Source organism: Bombus vosnesenskii, unplaced genomic scaffold (assembly GCF_011952255.1).
Source record: "Bombus vosnesenskii isolate JDL3184/JDL3185 unplaced genomic scaffold, Bvos_JDL3184-5_v1.1 scf7180000013383, whole genome shotgun sequence".
Classification (NCBI taxonomy): domain Eukaryota; kingdom Metazoa; phylum Arthropoda; class Insecta; order Hymenoptera; family Apidae; genus Bombus; species Bombus vosnesenskii.
The window spans coordinates 747,824-768,123 of NW_022883012.1; the positions used below are offsets into that span (position 1 = coordinate 747,824).

The following is a 20,300-nucleotide window of genomic DNA, read 5'->3' on the forward strand; positions in this document are numbered from 1 at the left end:
ATATCCGTAACAAAGACCCTTCCCGTGGCCAACCGAGCCTTAGGTTGCATCCATTTGTATATCGACGTCCAACCGAGTCGTCGGGTACGACGGTTTTCATCTCGGCTCCGGATAAGTGTTTCAGTGTTTTAATGTTGCCATATACTCGATAGTTTTTAGCTTTAACGCGATAAAAACGAGCTTTACCGCGTAACGTATGTATAAAAAGTTGACGGAAAGTGAATTCGATAGTGTAAAATTAACAATTCGAAAGATCGTCTTTTCTTCGCTTATGTTTTGCTTCGACCCAACGACGATGGTTTACTTTAGAAACGCTTGATTCGCCGCGTTTTCTGGAAGTGCTAATGTAAGTTTATGTAATCTAATATTAACGTCTTTCGCGTGAAAGTAACTCGAATAAGAAGCCACGTGCCTGTCATCAATTAAGTAATAAATAAACTACTAACTATATCGAACAAATAAATTATCGACCAACGAATAACTTTTTTTAAAGATTTTTATCATAAAGAGGATATTAGTGACAGGTAGCACTTGAAGGGCTAAAAACACGACTGCTTTTGAAGAACGAATGGCAATCACCCCGTGTCGTTGCTTCGTTCCCATATGTAAACGACGAAGGCGATACAACCAACCCTTTGTGGTTTAAACGACGTTCGGAAGCTTTTTCTTCCGCTACTGGGCACAAACGGCTCTGCATTGGAAGAGGATAGAAGGAAATACAATCGTCGTTCTCGTTTTCCGTTTATCACATCGAATTACGCGCTTTTACAACCGTAAGCGTAATTTAACTAATTATAAAATTGTAGAACCTACGTAGATCGAAAATCGGAAACGTTAGAAATTCCAAAGTAAAACGAAAGAAGATATTTTCGTCCTTTCGAACGATCGAATACCCGTTAGCAAAATTTGTATCTACATTTATCGGTCGACTTCTCCTATGCAGTCGTTGCCGCTAGAATTCCTTTGCCCAGAAACTACTCCGCACTAACACGTCGTCAAAATCAATACGTAGCATCCAAATTCGTTCTCCTCGACGGTCAAGCCAACCATCGAAAAGATTTTGAAGGGTTATCGACTCGAGAAACGATGTCGTGGGTGCCTCCGGATCTAGCGAGCCTGTGTTCGCCCCATTCCACCGTATCAACCTGTCAACCGCCTACGTTCATGTTTCTCACGCTCGTCGCTCATCTCTTCGGTTATTCGAAAGACTCTTATCGTTATTCGTTCGATGATTTCGATTCTCAGAGTTCGCCATGGAAATTCGATCGAGTCGAAGAATCGAGAAAATCAAAAGCCAGCGTAGGATATTTCGCAGGCTCGCGGCAAGATGGTATTTACGGCCGGAAGATTTCGTTGCCGGACGATCCTGCGTCGATGAAATCACCGAGCGGAGTTTACGATTCGATACTTTGGTACGATCGTGGAACTTTAACGAGAGCCAAGGATGAAAGCGACGACAGGCAGGCCGTTAACGCTAAAATAGGTTGGTCGATGGCGAATTTAACAGGAATTTACGATTTCTATCGACGAACGGGAATCGTGGATCGACCGATCGACACGCCGGTTACGATTTACAATGGCTTTGTTGCCGAGAAAGGTAAAGAACGATCGATTTTTGTATGCGCGTTATGTGTTTTTGTTTGGCAACTGCACAGATTTCACCCTTTCTTCCCGATTGTGAGATAAAAATCGTGGAAAGTGGTAGAACGAAGGAAATTAGACGTTTTTCTTGGAATATGAATATTTTATTCTTCGTGTTTTATCTGTCTCTATGTTGTTTAACGAAATTCGATTTGATTAAAATTCGCGTATGTAACGTTTGAATCGTAGTATGAAATTATTTAGCATTATTTTATATGTAAGTTGACACAAAATAACGACGTCGGAACATTTCAGATAGCTACTATGTAAGTGAAAGTATTTGTCTAACGTGTTTATTTTGCAATTAATAATCCGATAAGGTTAGAATATAAACATATATGTAGTATCTAAAAAACATTTACATAACAGAGTGAAAACTCAAAGCAAAAAAAAAATTCTTTAATCGTTTACTGCTTAACTCGAATACATATTTTTTTAATTTACGATGCTAATTTTTACAGGAAAAACGTACGATCAACCACGATGGATAAACGATGCCACGAACGGACATCCACGTTCGTTGACTCTGAAAAACCAAGCGAACGACCAAAATTATAATCTACGGGCGACGCAACAAATTTTCATGGACACCGAGATCACCGTGAATTCACCGCAAGCGACGAACTTGCCAACGAAAGTGTACGATTTCGTTATCGTTGGAGCTGGATCGGCAGGATGCGTCGTTGCGAATAGATTAAGCGAAGTAAAACATTGGAAGGTAGCTACCTGGTTCGTCTTTTGGTTTTAATTTGGAATCACGCGGAAACTCTCGGCGTTGGTGGTGGTGGTGGTGGTGCGATTAGCTTGGAAACGATTGCTCGAGCCAAGATAAGTCGAGGAAAAATGCAATTATCTTTTTCTTCGAGTCTTGGTTTGCGAGAAGATCGAGTTTGAATATTCGTCGAGTACACACGCACTTAACTAATTTATTCGATGTCACCAATTTAGTTGTTGACCAAGTGGCAGCGATTTCTACGTGCTTCAAACGACAAATTTTAGTTCACTTGCTGTTACTCGTGGAATGAAACCTGCAGACCGGTCGTAAATACGGCCAGTCGTACAGCGCTGTACGTATTTAACATATTCGTCGTACAGTCCATCGTCAGTGACCTATGACGAATCTTTCGTTTTCACCGCATCGTAAAAAGTAACTATTTTTACATTTTAAACAACGTAAAAAGATATTCGTTTGGACGAATGGAAATATTCAGTGTCTAAAATATTCGTTTTTCAAAGTAATAAAGTACACCTTTCGAATGAATTTACAGTCAGTCGAGTTTACAGGAAGAAAAATCGTTGAAATTTTTATGTAGACAAACAAGTCTTGCGCTAAATTCCATTGTCGTTCAACGAACAGAAAGGATACGTTTTTACGGACACGTGGAAATAAGAATTAGCGAGACTTTTACTAACGTGGCGCATTGCAAATCGGTGACTAACGGCTGACTAACGAATGACAAGCCGAAGCGATCTAAGCGAAGATTGCGGCAAAATTCTACAGCGAAACAATTAAAATGATCGAGATAGATAAAGGGAAACTCTGCGCTTTCAACGAAATTAAAGCTACGGAAAATGCAGCTATAGTACACGTAAAAAAAGATGTATAAAATCGATATTAACGAATTACGAAAAACTTTTGCTTTTTAAAAAATATTTTATGCCGTAGCACGCTTTGTTGCGTTCGATGCGTAAAGCTTGAGAAAGCTGATAATCCTCTCGTTGAAAAGTCGAGGGCTTCTTTGAAACGGGTCACGGAACAGAAGATCGTCGATGATTATGTCGTGACCATTTGAAGGCTTCGTAGCGATTAAAACAGGCCACGAAACGCATCACGCTTATTGGATTATTTTGAGAATCGTCGAGGACGATGATTCTAGATGTGTATCTTCAACGACGATATCTTGCTAATTTACTATGATATCACGATTTAACGATTTAACGATTTAACGATTTAACGATTACAAATGCTCCACGTAGAATACAGTTACGATTCATAAGTAAATAACATCGACTAAGAGAAACTATTTATTTCCAAACTTTTCGATCATTTTTAGATACTGTTGTTGGAAAGTGGCACGGAAGAACCAATGGTAGCCGATATTCCGGCGTTCGCCTCTATGTTACAAGCCAGCAATATCGATTGGATGTATCGTACGCAACCGGAGCGACACTCTTGTCGATCGAGACGGGGTAAAAGTTGCGCGTGGCCAAGGGGCAAAGTACGTATTCCGATGTTCCAACATCGAACGAAGAAATTAATTACCGCGAATGAACGTACCGAGAGTTTGAAATTTCAGAAATACCAAACGATCGATAAAGACTGTCAAACTTGGAATTTTTCTTCGTTTATTATTTACAAAGTTACAAGTATCTGGACTTTAAAAAGCGTATCGTCTTTCGTATAGGTGATGGGTGGTTCCAGCAGTATCAATTATATGATTTACATTCGTGGTAATTCGAGAGACTACGACGAATGGGCGGAAGAAGGGAATTACGGGTGGAGCTACGAAGAAGTTTTGCCATATTTTCTCAAATCGGAAAATAACAAGAATCCGGAGGTGACGAATCGATCGAAGCTTTTAAAATCGCAATATCGAAAGCGAATGAACAGGTAACGAGAAGATGGAATAAAATCGGTATTTTCTCCAGGTCGTGAAAAGGAATCCATACTACCACAACGAAGGAGGCTATCAGTCGGTAGAACGATTTCCATATACCGACGTCAACGCAGAGATCCTGTTGGACGCCTGGCGAGAACTCGGCCACGAATCGGTGGATTTCAACGCGAAGAGTCAGCTGGGCGTGATGAAACTGCAAATGACTTCTGCTCGTGGAATGCGTCAAAGCGCGAACAGCGCGTTCGTCAGGCCCGTCAGACGCAAACGGAAAAATCTGACGGTCGAAACCGAAGCTCACGTCACGAGATTGTTGATAGACGACGAAACAAAACGCGTGACCGGTGTCGAGTACGTTTCGACAGCCACGGGATTTACAAGGTCGGTTTCAGCTAGGAAAGAGGTGATTCTGTCAGCCGGCGCGATCAATTCGCCTAAAATCCTGATGCTGTCTGGAATTGGTCCAACGGAAGAGTTGAGGAAACACGGGATCACGGTGGTCAGCGACTTACCAGTTGGAAGGAATCTTCAAGATCACGTGACGATGGATGGCGTTGTGATCGCGCTAAACGTTACTTCGACGAGTAAAGACAACGATTTGAAAGAAAATGACATTTTCTATTACGAGAAAACCCAGATGGGACCGCTATCCGCCGCTGGTGCCATTACCTGTGGCGTCTTCCTGCAGACGATTTCTCAACGCGAGTACGATCTACCGAACATACAGTATACGTTCGATGCCAGCAATCAGCAGGACTATCTGAAAGATCCGGAAGAATATCGCGAAACAGCGGTCGAACCGCTGTCCTATTACGACGCTATTAACGTTAGACCGATTTTATTGTCGCCAAAGAGCAGAGGATATATACTGTTAAACGATACCGATCCGTTGTGGGGACCACCGTTGATCTATCCCGGATATTTTACGAGCTATCCCGACGCGGATGTATTGGTCGAAGGAGTAGAAGCTGCTTTAGAGTTGTTTCGTACGGACTCGTTTCAAAAATATGGTTTCCGGCTGATCGATACACCTCTGCCTTCGTGTAGACATTTCGTATTCGCTACGAAGGATTACTGGAAGTGCGTGATGATGGAGTACACGGCAACGATCTATCATCCGGTAGGTTCGTGTAAAATGGGGCCAGATTGGGATCCCGACGCGGTCGTAGATCCCATGCTAAGGGTATACGGAGTTAGCGGGCTGAGGGTCGTCGACGCTTCGATAATGCCAAAGATCGTTAGGGGGAACACGAACGCGCCTACTATCATGATCGCGGAGAAAGCCAGCGATATGATCAAAGAGGACTGGTTGCATGGTAAAAAGTTTGTCTAGGGCGACACCATCTAAAGCGAGTACAGCAACGTTCGCGGAAACAAACAACTTTGAATTGTACGAGTAGCGAGGCTTTGTTAGCGTTTCTACGTTGAAACGCGGAATTCTTATCAGGGTAGAAAGGTAGAATGGGGTAGAAGAGATTTATAGCCTTTATATATAAATCGATACAACGAATAGATCGCGGAACTATTTTTAGAGCAACAGTTAGCACGAAATATTAGTTTCAAATTTAGAACATGGATTACTCGGTGAAAAAAACGATTACTTTCGGAAACGTACTATAGAAAAATTCGCATATACGCGTACGTTCCTGTACAAGTATCTCATATCGTATTAGGTTGTCCGAAAAGTATCTTTCTGTGAAACGTCGTGGTGTTTATCTGAACAGAACAAAACGGATCGTACGTAATTCGACAAAATAATATAAAACAAAAAACGTTGTGCGTCTATTATTTCCTCGTAAAACGAAAGAAACTTTTTGGACAACCTAATATTTCATCAAGTATTGATATTTCTTACGACGTAACGTAGGTTAATGTAATTCGCGGTTAGAAGTCTCACCGCGCAAGATATTATGCGCAATGACACAGAGAAGGTATATAATTGTTAGTCAGAAACGAATAGGTAAAACCTTAGACTTTAGACCAATATATGCCACAATACGGTAGATGAACTCGGTCTAGTACGTTCTTTCTTATCGCGCTTCGATGGAAACGAATAAACATTACTCGTTTACTTGGACGTATCGCGTGTTGCCTGCTGTTAGGCTCGTGCGAACTATCGCGTCTATTTCACTGTGACATTCGAACGTTCGTACATCTATGTATTAAATATTTGTATATGTACAACGAATATGTTTGCATCTAGAAGATAAGTTCCATGTTATTCGTTGATAGGCTAAAATGCGAGTAGATAAGTACCTTCGTCCGGAATATCGAAAGACCAACGAAGAATTTAACGCTGTCGTTCGTCATCTTACCTGAAACAGAAAAACAAGTCGTATTACCTTTTTATCCTACAAACAGTCGAATAAAGATAAATTCACGCTTCGTTAACACGTTCAGCTTGTGTTACTCGTGCGTCTTATTTATTTATTCTGTACTTTCGCCAAATGCGAAGACACGACAACATCTTCCAGATCAGCCGACGAAACCTGCTTGATGGGCGAATCCAGCGACCGGATTTTACGAGACGATGATCGCTTTAAACAGTCGCGATCGATGTTTTCGAAGGCGCAAACGATCGTAATCGTCACCGCGTGAATAAATTGTTGTGTCAATCGTTGGCCGAAAGGTGTCACCCTTATGGCGATTTAATCGTAACGGAGATTTCCGTCTCTTTGCGATTCTTGCACAATAACAAAACCTGAACTTTATAACTATGTCACGAATGAGTAAAGATGCAACGAAGCTCGTATAATTATTACTTGACATCAAGATATCAAAGTGCTAAGCTAAGTGTCCGTCGATAATTAGATTATCGATAACGAACAGCTGTGAAACGTATCTATTATGAATCGTCTGTTGCTCCAATTTCTTCTGCCAACGTTTTTTTTTTTTTTTTTCATTGGCACGATTACCGTAAGATATAATTATCGTCCGTTTTTTTACGGCAGAAACTCTTAAGATTCTATATTCTACCCATTTCCAGTGACCTCCGTCTAATAACTGTACGAAGAAAGGTAATCTTCTAGAAAACATCGATGAGCATCGCGAAATATGCGAAGACCCGTGGTTATTATCGCACAATCTACTTTTATGATTTTCAAGTCGACGATTCTTCGATCTGGATAAAACCTGATCGATAAACCAACGATACGGTTTCGCGAGTTATATCGTTCTCTGTTCGATATGGAAACAATAGATTCGTTATTTACTATCGTAAAGTTTCGATTCCCTAAAATCGATCGATAATTAGAAAAGTTTCCGACTAAAGAACGACTCGACTAATAAATTAATATTTCTCTCGATCGCATAATGGTAAATTCTCAGCAAAATTTCGTTCCTTCGAAAAGACGAAACACGATGATCCAACACTCGATTACGATCATGGCCACTCGTCGCTGTAAGTATAACCGACATCGCGTAGAAACGAAAAACTTTCACTCGAAGGGTCTTTCCCAATTTTTCAGATACGCGGTAGTATACGGACGCGATATCATACAATTGGAGTGAAAAGGCAACTTGACCAAGGCGATTTCAAAATCGCCTGGGCGAAAGTGAAATGCTTCCGTCTAACGTATGGTACTTGTAGAATGCGGCGATGACCACGACCGAAAGCCGAGGAGCAAGGGATAATCGAACAGAAAGAGAAGGAGAAAGCGTGCGAAAAATGCAAAGCTGTCGTTCGTTCTCCGGATCTTCGTCTTTCAGTCCACTAATATGCCACGAAAAATCGGTCAAACGCGAATAAAAATGCTACTCGAGATTGCTGTTTGATAAATACACGCATAGATCATTTATCGCGTGGTAAACATTTTTGAATCTATTTTTATTCGTGTTCGTTTCGCTTTCAAAAGCGATTTATGAGAACGTTGCGGTATTAAAATTCACGCAGAGACGATCGATCAACGGTATAAAAGTAGAACTGTTTAATCAGAGATTTCTTCATAACGAACCTAATGTTTATTCCAATGAATTTTATTTCCATATTCCCATAACGCAATTATATAGTTAGACACTGTCGTGCATGTCGTTTTTACATTATTCACCTATGATATAAAAAAGAGGAATGTAAAACGGGTCACGATTCAAACGATATTGTGCATGCTAATTTGCAAATATGATTACATCTCGTTAAACAAAGCGTATGTAGTACGTATACAGCGTGGCATAACGATCTTTTCGACGAGCAATAACTTATTTCGTGGGGAAGTCCCCGTAATCAAATGTCCACTAAAAATACTTGTCACCGTTGATCGTTTACGAAAGCGAAAATCAAGTTTCGGTAACTTATCTTAGTCTCGGCAGTATCTTTGAACGATCGAATGAAACCGTCGTATGATTCACGAACGCCAATTTTTCAAATTAGATTTTTAAAAATCTGAAAATTGATAAAATTATACAACACAAGACGCTCTTATCTATTTTGTATAGGCGTTAAAGGATCGCTTCGTTGGAAGTTAGTTTGATGAATCGACGTAGACAGATACGGTCAATTAAACCGGTACCAGTATATCATAAATGGTAAGACTCCTAATGGATACAACGACTTCTGTGATTCTAGTCACATAACCATCGTTGTAGGTGAAGGTAACTGGATATTTGTGTCTCGGCGTCTAAATCGGCCAGTTATTCCACGACATCGACGCTTATTCCAGTAAAATGTTTGCAGAATGCCGGTGCATGTAACGCTGGTGTAACGATCGTGGCATCGGTCACCGATTGGCCACACATACGAAACATTTCACCCCAAGGGTCAGTAGTGGTCGGATGGTAGGACCAAAGTGGTGGTACTACGGGTACGTTTTATACGTAGAACGTGATGTTCGAGCATTCAGTCTTTCGCTTTCTCTGCGTTCGCGAGTTGCTCGATCGGCTTCCATGCATGCCTCCACGCATGGTCCACGAGGATCGTGCCTTTTTCTCAACCTCGCGGAATATACCTAGTCACGCGATCGATCGTTCGAACGATTTTCGTAGAACGACAGTAGGAATCGATAGTCCGAAACTGGAGAGTGAGTATCAAAGAAACGATGATTTAGCGATGATTTAGTGTCGTGGAAATAAAATAAAATCTACGGAACCGTTGGACGAGTAAAGTTGAATGGAACAAGTGCTGCAAACGGTAGTGTCAGAAACGATGATTTATTTGGTGAACACTCTTACGTTTATACGATTATTGTCTACGTTTCGTGAAAGTAACACGATACTTTTTTTAATTTTTGAGTCATGATTAGTTAGTCGTTAAACGAACACGAAAAATACGAGAGCGATTTTTTTTAACCGCGCTTAATTCTGTTTGCAGCGTTCCATTCGACGAATCAAAACGAACTTTCTTACTATTTCCACCGACGTATAATACACCTCTCTTGTACCAAAAATACCAATCGCTACGAGCGAATGACGAGATCCGCAAAAGGAAAAGAAAGTGTATCGCGACCCTGACTAAAAATGTACTATCGGCAACGAGCGACAGGTTGCCCGTGAATAGCGATGTCACTGGACTGCATCGTTAAAAAAAAAGAAAGTTATGCAAACGCGAGATAACTTGGAATCGCTCCGCAGCGTGCTTTGTAGTTGCTTCTCGTCGAGTACTATATCGACGACTGACAGTCGGGATGACGAGTTTCGTGCCGGTGAATATAAGCCTCGTTAACATGTAAGTGAGAAACCGTGTTTCCAAGTTTCAGGTTTATTGTCTCGTGATGATACGAAACGTCACGAGCAGCAGTGCATAGAGCGATTAAAAAATAGTGGACACGTAAGTCGAATCGTTGAAAAAGTGTTTCTCGCGCAGGTGTAAAGTTTCAGGAGTTAATTTTACTTCCTTTATCACTGTGTATACAGAAAAATATGTCTTTTCTCGTCTGTGTGAGAAGTCTTTATAGGAAATAAATCACAAAATTCTCATCTTCCTCAAGAAGCTTACTCTTGTCAGCGAATTTTAACATATATAATTAAATCAAAGATCAGGTAAAATTCTTCGCAAAATTTCCGATTGGCAAGAACGTTATTTCATCTCTTTGTAGGTTTTCTCAAGCATACGTATTAAGAAAACATCGGTCTGTCACTCGCGAATCGGACGATTCTTTTAATTCGTCGCGAAGAATTTACTTTCCACGACTTGCAACGGAGCTTTGTATAATAACAGGGCTCGATGACATCGTTCGATTTTATTATTACAGAAGCAGACTTTCCACAGCGCGATCTCTTCTTTCTTCGAGAATGTTCAGAACCCTCGACGTGTAACAGAGACTCGAAGAAGAAGCAAGAAGAAAAAAAGAATTGAAACTCGAATGTTTCGTTCGAAACGTAGCTGTAATCGGGAAGATTTGGCGGAAAAAAAGTTGATAAAAAAACGGCAGAAAAATGAGCATCGTGACAGCAGCCACGTTGGCGGTAAAGGGTGCCACTGTTCTACTCGGGAAGGTGGCGATAATTCCTATTATCATAGCGGCTCTGGCATACTACAATTACGATCTGATGGATCCTGAGAATTATCCTAAAGTGACGAAGAATATAAGAAAGGAATACGATTTTGTGGTGGTAGGAGGTGGATCGGCTGGAAGCGTGGTTGTGAACAGACTTACAGAAAATCCTAAGTGGAATGTGCTGTTGTTAGAGGCTGGAGGACACGAAACCGAGATAACGGATGTCCCTATACTATCCCTTTATTTGCACAAGAGCAAAGTGGATTGGAAATATAGGACTCAGCCGCAAGATTCCGCTTGTCAAGCGATGATCGATCGACGATGCTGTTGGACCAGAGGAAAGGTTGAAACATTTTTGTAGCAAAGAAATACTCTGATTGAATATTTTATTAACGTTAGAACGTTAATTTTCTCAAAAATCTCTATTTCCGACTTTTCAGTAATTGCGAAGATACAAAGTCGGAAACCAGTATATTTTCACGATTGAAAATATTCAATATCTCTTTTTAATGGTATTGTAGGTTTTGGGTGGCTCGAGCGTGCTTAACACGATGCTCTATATTCGAGGAAATCGACGAGATTTCGATCAGTGGGAAAGTTTCGGAAACCCTGGATGGGGTTACGAGGATGTTCTGCCTTATTTCAAAAAATCTCAAGATCAAAGAAATCCCTATTTAGCTCGCAACACTAGATACCATGCCACTGGTAAGACGCTATATTTTTAATACAAATATTTACTAACAAACAAGCAAGCTAAAAACTTGGATCTTCTTTCTTTTATATTTCGATTTAACGAATCGATGGGCATTATACGGCCTATCTTATTACGTACTACAGCCTTATACCTAAGTGATTTTTCATAAATTATTATCAGAATACATTATTAACGCATTAATGTAACACATATTACTAACAGAACAGATGCCAATCTTTACGTAAGGTGAAACGAGTATAATTGTAAAATACTATAGAAAGAAAAATTCCTCCGTTAAAAGAATACGCGTGAAAGATTACACGTTATATTTTGATCATTCGCATAAATATCACTTTCTTTACTAACAATTAGAGTGGCAACGATTAATCGTTATAGCGATAATGTCCACCAAACTGATATACGAGATCTAAGAAAAAAGTGGTTAAGTTGGTTGTGATTTTGCTCTAATGCGTCCGAGACTTCAATTCCATACGCAAGTGATTCAAATTATAATTGATCTTGCCGAGCAAGAGATTTTTAAAATACGTGCAACAATTACGATACATCAGAAGAGCGAGTCTGTTTGTAGAGAGATAACAAATTGATTTTCAATGATAACATGGCATTTGCATCGCATTACTAACGATATACAGGGTGGTTGGTAACTGGTGGTACAAGCGGAAAGGGACTGATTCTACGCGAAAAAAGAAGTCGAAAATATAGAATAAAAATTTTTCGTTTGAGGCTTTGTTTTCGAAAAAATCGACTTTGAATTTTCGCTGGGTGCACTTTATCATGTCTCGTTATAACGGATCTCACTGTAGATCGTTGTCTCGATGGAAAAATTAAAAAAAAAGAAAAAAAAATTTAAAAAAAATTGTTATTCTATATTTTCGACTTCTTTTTTCGCGTAGAATCACCCCCTTTCCGCTTGTACCACCAGTTACCAACCACCTTGTATATAAAATATCCATCGATCGTATTCGTGCTTCTATTCTCTTTTCTCTAATTAAATTGATATAATTAATTAAAATGAAACGATCTCTAATTCGACTAAATATTTGTCGTTTCTTCTCGAAGGAGGGTACCTGACGATTCAGGACTCGCCCTACAACACACCTTTAGGAGTGGCCTTCTTACAGGCCGGCGAAGAGATGGGCTACGACATAGTAGACGTAAACGGAGAGCAACAGACGGGCTTTGCTTTCTACCAATATACCATGCGAAGAGGAACGAGATGCAGCGCCGCGAAAGCATTCATCAGACCCATTCAGTTACGAAAAAACTTTCATCTATCCCTGTGGAGTCACGTAACCAAGGTCCTGATCGATCCACGAACGAAAAAAGCCTACGGCGTCGAGTTCATCAAAGAAGGCCGGAAAGAGGTAGTCTACGCCAGGAAGGAGGTCATTCTCTCGGCGGGTGCCATAAATTCTCCTCAGCTGTTAATGCTCTCGGGAATTGGACCTAGACAACACCTGGAAGAAGTAGGAATTACAGTGGTGCACGATTCTCCCGGAGTTGGACAGAACCTGCAGGATCACATCGCGGTTGGTGGTCTAGCTTTCTTGATCGATTACCCGATCAGTACCGTGATGACTCGCCTGGTGAACCTTAATTCCGCTCTACGGTACGCCATCACGGAAGACGGACCATTAACCACGAACGTAGGCTTAGAGTCCGTAGGTTTTATCTCGACGAAATACGCAAATCAAAGCGACGATTGGCCCGATATAGAATTCATGCTGACCTCTTCCTCCACTAGCTCCGACGGAGGCACGCACGTGAAAAATGCTCACGGACTCACGGACGATTTTTACAAGCAAGTATTCCAGAACATTAATTACCGCGACCTGTTCGGGGTGTTCCCCATGCTTCTCAGGCCTAAATCTCGCGGTTTCGTGAAACTAAAGTCGAAAAACCCTCTGGATTATCCCCTGATGTACCACAATTATTTGACCCACCCTTACGACGTGAATGTCCTGAGGGAAGGCGTGAAGGCTGCGATAGCTTTCGGAGAGACGAGCAGCATGAAAAGATTCGGTGCCAGATTCCACAATCGCGCTCTACCCAACTGTAACCACATACCTATGTTCACCGACGAATATTGGAACTGTGCCATACGACAATACACTATGACGATCTATCATATGAGCTGTACAGCGAAAATGGGTCCACCGACCGACCCCATGGCCGTCGTCGACCCCGAACTCAGAGTCTACGGTGTGACCGGGTTGAGGGTAATCGACGCGTCCATTATGCCGACGATCACCAACGGGAACATAAACGCACCGGTGATCATGATCGGAGAGAAAGGCGCGGATTTGGTTAAGAAGCAATGGCTATCACGGAGGAAGAGGGACAACGCCACGATCGTCGCAACGTGACTGGAAGAATTCTTGCCGAGAAATCAGCTTGTTCCGTCGATCGCCGAATGGATGTACTTGCCGCGTTATTTCGTAAATAAGAAATAAGAGAAAAGGGACTAGTATCGAGATCGATGTAGATCCACATAATGGAAATACCGTTCTCCGTCGATACGGCCGTTTGATTAGGCTTTTAATTTAACGATACGGAGGAACGCAAGGAGATGCGATCGTTTAATTGTCGTTAGGTTCGCTTATAAGTAATTTGTAAGTAATTTATCGATCGAGGACTCGATGACGTTAAAGGAAATGCGTATTTTATATTTTTTTCACACGACTAAAGGATAGGAAATGTGACATAGGTAATGTACGATCGAATCGTTTCGTGGTTATCTATACTGTTAACGACGTAAACGTATCCGATGCGAATCTTTAAAATCTGAAAGTGAGAAACAAATTCGTTTTCCGTTAGCGAAAAAGGAACATATATGAAACAGATGTTCTAAAACATCAATCCTATTCTAAAATAGAGTTAAACGTTCTGAAAGAACTTTTCGATAAGCGTCCGCTCCTCGGAAATTTATGGTTTACCGATGTCTTTTTCAATCCTCTCACTTTCTTCTCTTGGGTCAGATCGAAAGTTGTCGGAAAGAGAGAAAAAAAAAGAAAAAATGAAAAGATACCAGAAGTAAATTCCGTATAACAAGAACGACTTTGCTCGAGTCCAGGCTATTTAAGAATCAACAATTTTTTAAATATTTTTTTTCTACTTTTATATCGATATGTCATCGTCGTATAATTATCATCGTGTTCTCGTTTTTATTTTATTCTCTGTTACACAAGGAATAAGAAGGAAAATATTTCGCGTTTAACTGTTTTCCTACTGGAAAAATTACCGATGATTAGAGAAAGACGAAGATAAAGCATGTGACAGCTTTGGCAAACTCGTTTTAATTTTTAAAATTCCCGTATTACAACATAATCGATAAGCAGCATTTACACGTGCTCGATCACCCAATGAACTACTTACTTATGCAACATGATGTATGACCCGCCCCTTTATACAGGGTGTGGTGATATTTCTCTGGGTTTAATCGAGAAGCTATAAAGTCGCGAACGAACGTCGGTCAACGTAAGCGAGAATCAACGATCTGTTGATGCCTAGAATGTAGATTTAACGAATTAAATAAATAAGGTAGTCGGTACCAACGATCTATTACATAATATTGTGATCTACTTTCGACTCGAATAACTATGATGCGAATAATGCGAAACGCGAGTACGTTTTATTTCAATTTTAAATACCGAAGGTTCTGCTTCTGGAAAGATACTGTAAGAAGCAAGCGAGGTATCCGAAGGAGACTTCTAGGTAGGTTTGTAAAATCGAGACTAACTATTTAATTTGTTACAAATGACATACATATGTAGAAAGTAATAGATAAATGCTAATTCGAATAATTTATACGTAGCTACAACATTCGTAACTAACTTATTCGTAAATTAAAGAAACGAATGCGCTACCTGTGACCAAATAATATTTATTTTCCTATATCATGATATAAATGTCGTTACCATTAGAACTTGTTGATTTTGTAAATAATTAATACCGTTATTTATTAATATCGTCAAATTCACCGTATACAATATGTACATATTTTAGTCGTTGTCGATGTTCCGAAAGCTCGAAAACTAGAATAATAGTAATAGTAGAAATAGTGGGAATATTTAAGTTACGTTAAGTTAATCAATTATAGTTAATTAATGGCTGCAACGGCTGGCCACCCTTAGTTTCCAATGAAGCATTTTTTTTTTATCAGAATCTACGTTTCATTCTCATAGCATGAAATTTCTGTAACGACACGAAAGTATGTACTACCGAATTATACGAAAATTAATGTACTTGGACCTGATTAATCGGTACGTCAATTCTATAGTACTTTTGATAGCCACTGTAGCATTAAGTAGGGTTTTTTGAACGTTAGTCTTTTTGCAAAATTTACCGAGCCTGGCAATTTCAAAGGTAAATGTACAAAGTAAATACACTTGCAATTAGTCACCGTGAAAGGTAACCGTTCTATAATTTATTGTATCAAAAAATGTGAATGAAATAAATATAGACACGAGACAAATATGTTTATTCAGAGGCGACAGACCTCGAAATAGAAGCTTTACTTTCAACTACCTTACAAATTATCCTGCAAAGAAATATCTTACAATACCGTGTTTGATGGAATGATGGAACATCGCATTCATCGGTCAATTGCGGAATATGAACTGGATCGTAAACAATTTTTCCATCGCTGAAATGCGATAGCCGAATTACATTGCCAGTTACATACCTCTTAAACGTCCTTGAACGTATGCTAGACGAATGAAAGTACACTTCTCTTGCAATGCGTTACGTAAATCACACAACGATAATAAGAGATTCTAACGATTTTTTCCTCTTTTCGATAAAACACGTGCTCTTCCTGCGTGCGTTACCTGTAACATCCAAAGTAACGTCAAACGTATGTACCTACGTGTTAAATAATGTTCGTTCTTCTAAATCGGCGCTGTATTTGCATAAATTTGTAGCCAAGATGGTTAAAAAATATTTGACGAACGCGCGAATATCCTTAAACGAAGAAAAAAGTATCAGTTAATCGCTCGAAAAATGGAATTTTCAGGCAATTCGACGTCTGAATGGCAAAAAACGATCGATTAAGAGAGATTGCAAATTATTCGAGATTGCCTAAATCTCCATTAATTTTTCAAAATCGTCCAGAACGATTTTTACGAGAATTCTTGTAGATTATGCAACGATAATTTCGACGAAATTTCAAAACAGTTTTACGCAACTAATCATTCTTCCTTTATGGGTTTCTGAGATTGTCGAAAATATTGCGCAATTGATGCCTTGTTGCGTGCTCAGTGAAACAAGTGGATACAATGGTTCGTAAATAGTCTACGTATAGTCATGGAATTGTCAGTGTTAACGTCGGTCAAACTGCTGACTAAAGGATTATTATTTAACGCGTAATTGCAGCCATGAAACTTCAACGAGGCTGAAGAAAAGTAAAACGCAGTACATGCACGTGATGCACGTCACGTAGGTACGCAGCGATCTCTGAACGCGAGATCCTGAAAGAGAATAAGATTCGCTGTGTACGCTCCTCCGAGCTCTTCTTAACCGATAAAGAAGTAAAAATAAATTTCACTTGGCGTATAAAAGTTTTTCGAAAGAAAAACGTCTTTTAAAATATTTGCAACTTGATCGAAGAAATAAAAGGAACGTATAAAAACGTTTTTCAGATGATTTAACGGTAAAATATCTCGGACATTTTGCAAGACAGATAACTGCGTTAACACGTCGAGATGTGCCGAACTTTCTCGCATGGCACGTGCGTTACGAGTAGATTGCGTTGAACTTTCCGAAAGAAAGATACTTGAAACGGTTGCTTTTATCGAAATGTCTCTCCCAGAGACGCTTCGAAATCTTAGATAAGCTATTTGGTAATCGCGAAGGACTGGAATTTCTACGTATACAAAGTGTTCGATCAATCGTGATACAATCGGAAAGAGGGGAATTCTACGTGAAAAGATAAGCCAAAAATATAAAATAAGGTTCATCCGTATGACGGTTCGTTTACGAGAGAATAAAATTTTCGTTTATTCGCTAATTAGCCAATACTAATTCGCATAAATTTTCAAATTTGATTTTATCACAGACAAAATTGTATTCTATGCTTCCGCACAGTGAACTGATTGCCGATTACGATTGGTGATAATCGCTGGAGCATCCTGTATAAATGAACAGGCAACGCGATGACTCGTCAAATATAGCTATAAAGAAAAATAAAACCTTCTAAACCCAAACGCAGAAATTCTACCGAATTTAGACAAAATCAATTTATCAGCGGAAAAATCGAAGCATCATTTTTTACCTTTTAATTTTAAGCGTAATTTCGCCACATAATTCATCGATTGTACTACCATATGCATACATTCACGTATTAAATTACACGTATTAATTACACGTATTAAATGCTGCGTGTGTCGAACTAAAAAGAAACCAATTAAATAAATAAATCTAGAACGCAGTTGTGGCAGAAAATCGCGTAACAACTTGAACAAAGCTATTCAAAGAAAGTAGTACACATTGGAATAACTTTCGGGGACATTCGCGTCAAGCTGCTTTCAATGGCGCTACATTGTTTTCAGCGAACATGCCAACCACCGAAAGTTTGTAAAATGTAACGCCGATTGCGATCGCGAACGATAAAATTACGAATTAAAACGCATACACAGCCGAAGAATTTTACGTTTCAGCGACGAGACAAAAACGACGAGAAATCGTAATTTCCTCGCTCTAATTAATAAAGTCTGAGGAAATCGAAAAGGTTGCGTCACGTTTAACCCACGATACAGCAAAAATGTACGTTCACGAGAAACGCAAGCATAGGTAGTAACGATAATCTGTCACGCGCCATCTAGTATCGTAGTTTGAAATTTTTAACAGGACACTCTATGTTACTTCGACGAGAATCGAATCGCGAATGACAGGGCGAAATAGATTGGACCAAGCGTTGAAATACAACGATATCAATCGCATACAGATGAGATGATTGATCGAACGGATTCTTCCCTTCGTTGCCCAGCGATATCTCCACTAGCGTGCGTTCGTGAGATGTACCAGCGCATGCATGAATTCGAGAATTCGGCGGAAGAAGCGTAAGGATATGGATGGAACATTGGGCACGTCGAGAAGTTACTAGAAGGTTCCGTGGCACGTGTGACGCCACACAGACACCTACACAGGTCACACTCGCTACCGCATAGAGAGTGGGGTTCACAACCTTTTCAAGGGCCATGGGTCGCTAAGTCAATCGGACTGACTAGTCCGAGAATAACTAGCCAACTATCTACATTCCACGACACACTTATATTTCTTGTAATAATTGTTTAATAAATATCACATAATATTATTTCAACACAGACATTGTGTCTTCCACGGATTATTAATCTTAATTCCGAGATTAAATTCTAACGCCAAGATTCGGATGATTTCATCGTTACTTACACAATACGGACACTGTCGATATTTTCGCAGTGAAAAGACGAGATATTACGTCTCTTTTTAATGGCAGCATTCGTATGAATACCTCTATTTGTTGTTTTCCGGATAAACGTTTTAAGGATTTGTATTTTCATACAGTTATCAATTCCGAAACGAATGATATAAAAATTCTTAGATCGAGTAATAAGCTCATTCGCGTTTTCATAAAACAACAGGCCAAGTCTTATCATTTACTCTAATTTACTGAATAATTTTATAATTTAGTCATTCGTCTCGGTAACGAATCTCGGCAACGGTATCTCGCAACGCTAAACGCTCGTGTTACGTTCGAAAATTTTAGAATTAGTAACGATGATGTCGAACGAGTGAAGCGATGCGGAAGTGGCGAACGAGGCCATTCGGAGTAGGAGGAGGAAGACCGAGGTTTCTTTCACCGCAATTTTCGATCGAAGGCCAAGGTTAACTGGAAAAACGGAGCGAGTCAGAAGACGCGAACTAGAAACGATGCACGAGCGACCGAATTCGATGCACAAAAGCGTCAACCATCCTGAATGGCACGCGGACCGTAGAAGACGAGAGAAAGTATCCGCGTGGTTCGACGCGAGATTCCGTGGCTTCCGTCACGGAGGCAAAGAGAAAGACTCACGACCCGACACGCGTACAAAGACTCTTAATTCGGTTCCCTTTATGGCGAACGTTGGAACGATTCCATAATGATGCAGTTCTGTTTGGAGAAATTAGATTTTACCGGGCAACGAAACGGACGAAAATATTTTGCAAATGATCGGACAAACGAAAATAACTAGGAAATACGAGATTACAAACGAAATCTTAGCGAGATACGTATAACGATCTGGCTGTGCTCCCTTTCTCTCTCTCTCTCTCTCTCTCTCGCTCTCTATCTCTCTCACTTGGAAAGTACACGTATAATTTTCCTACATTTAAAAATACTTATAATTTGTATTATTCGTATATTGCTGTACTTAATTAGCCTTAATTACGAGCTTATCGGTTTCGTACCACTTTGAAAAACTTTCCATTATTTCTGACGGCTTGGGATGGCTTTCGTCAGATACGTAGGTACATTCTTCAGTTAACATGCCGCACTTTCGGTATTGTTTTAAATCGATGGAATAGGTCCAAGTGTATTTTTGTGACTTTAATAAAGAATTAAATAAATCAAAATATTTTCCCTTTGCTATGTATTAAAAGTTTCTTTGTGCTCGTAATTCGCGATAGCTGAGCCTCGACATTCCGAAGCTCTTCTCATATTTCTTTCCTCTCATCTATATATCATAGAACAAATTTTCTTAAGATACGGTTCACACGCTCAGAGATTAGATGGAAGGAGAATAAATGAAAATGGAAAAGAGCCGTAGATAGATTAGCGAACAAAAGGAAAAAAGGGCGATCGCGTAATCTAGATGGAGAAGCGCAGCGGAAAAGACCGGCCACGCAAACCAGCGAACAAACGGTACGGGCTCAGGACGTGATTTC

At 40.0% G+C, this 20,300-nt stretch overlaps 3 protein-coding genes across 3 annotated transcripts in view; 2 read left to right on the forward strand and 1 right to left on the reverse strand.

Annotated features, from left to right (window-relative positions):
- The window catches only part of LOC117237607 (flotillin-2), a 91,917-nt gene that overhangs the window by 43,770 nt on the left and 27,847 nt on the right, over positions 1–20,300 (reverse strand). The window lies entirely within an intron of this gene.
- On the forward strand, positions 1,060–5,743 carry LOC117237599 (glucose dehydrogenase [FAD, quinone]-like). Its single transcript, XM_033501733.1, has 5 exons — positions 1,060–1,597; positions 2,103–2,359; positions 3,696–3,860; positions 4,047–4,199; positions 4,291–5,743. The coding sequence occupies exons 1-5, from the start codon at positions 1,087–1,089 to the stop codon at positions 5,587–5,589; spliced, it is 2,385 nt and encodes a 794-aa protein (XP_033357624.1). The 5' UTR covers positions 1,060–1,086; the 3' UTR covers positions 5,590–5,743.
- LOC117237601 (glucose dehydrogenase [FAD, quinone]) lies at positions 10,599–14,093 on the forward strand. Its single transcript, XM_033501739.1, has 3 exons — positions 10,599–11,027; positions 11,206–11,389; positions 12,459–14,093. The coding sequence occupies exons 1-3, from the start codon at positions 10,623–10,625 to the stop codon at positions 13,763–13,765; spliced, it is 1,896 nt and encodes a 631-aa protein (XP_033357630.1). The 5' UTR covers positions 10,599–10,622; the 3' UTR covers positions 13,766–14,093.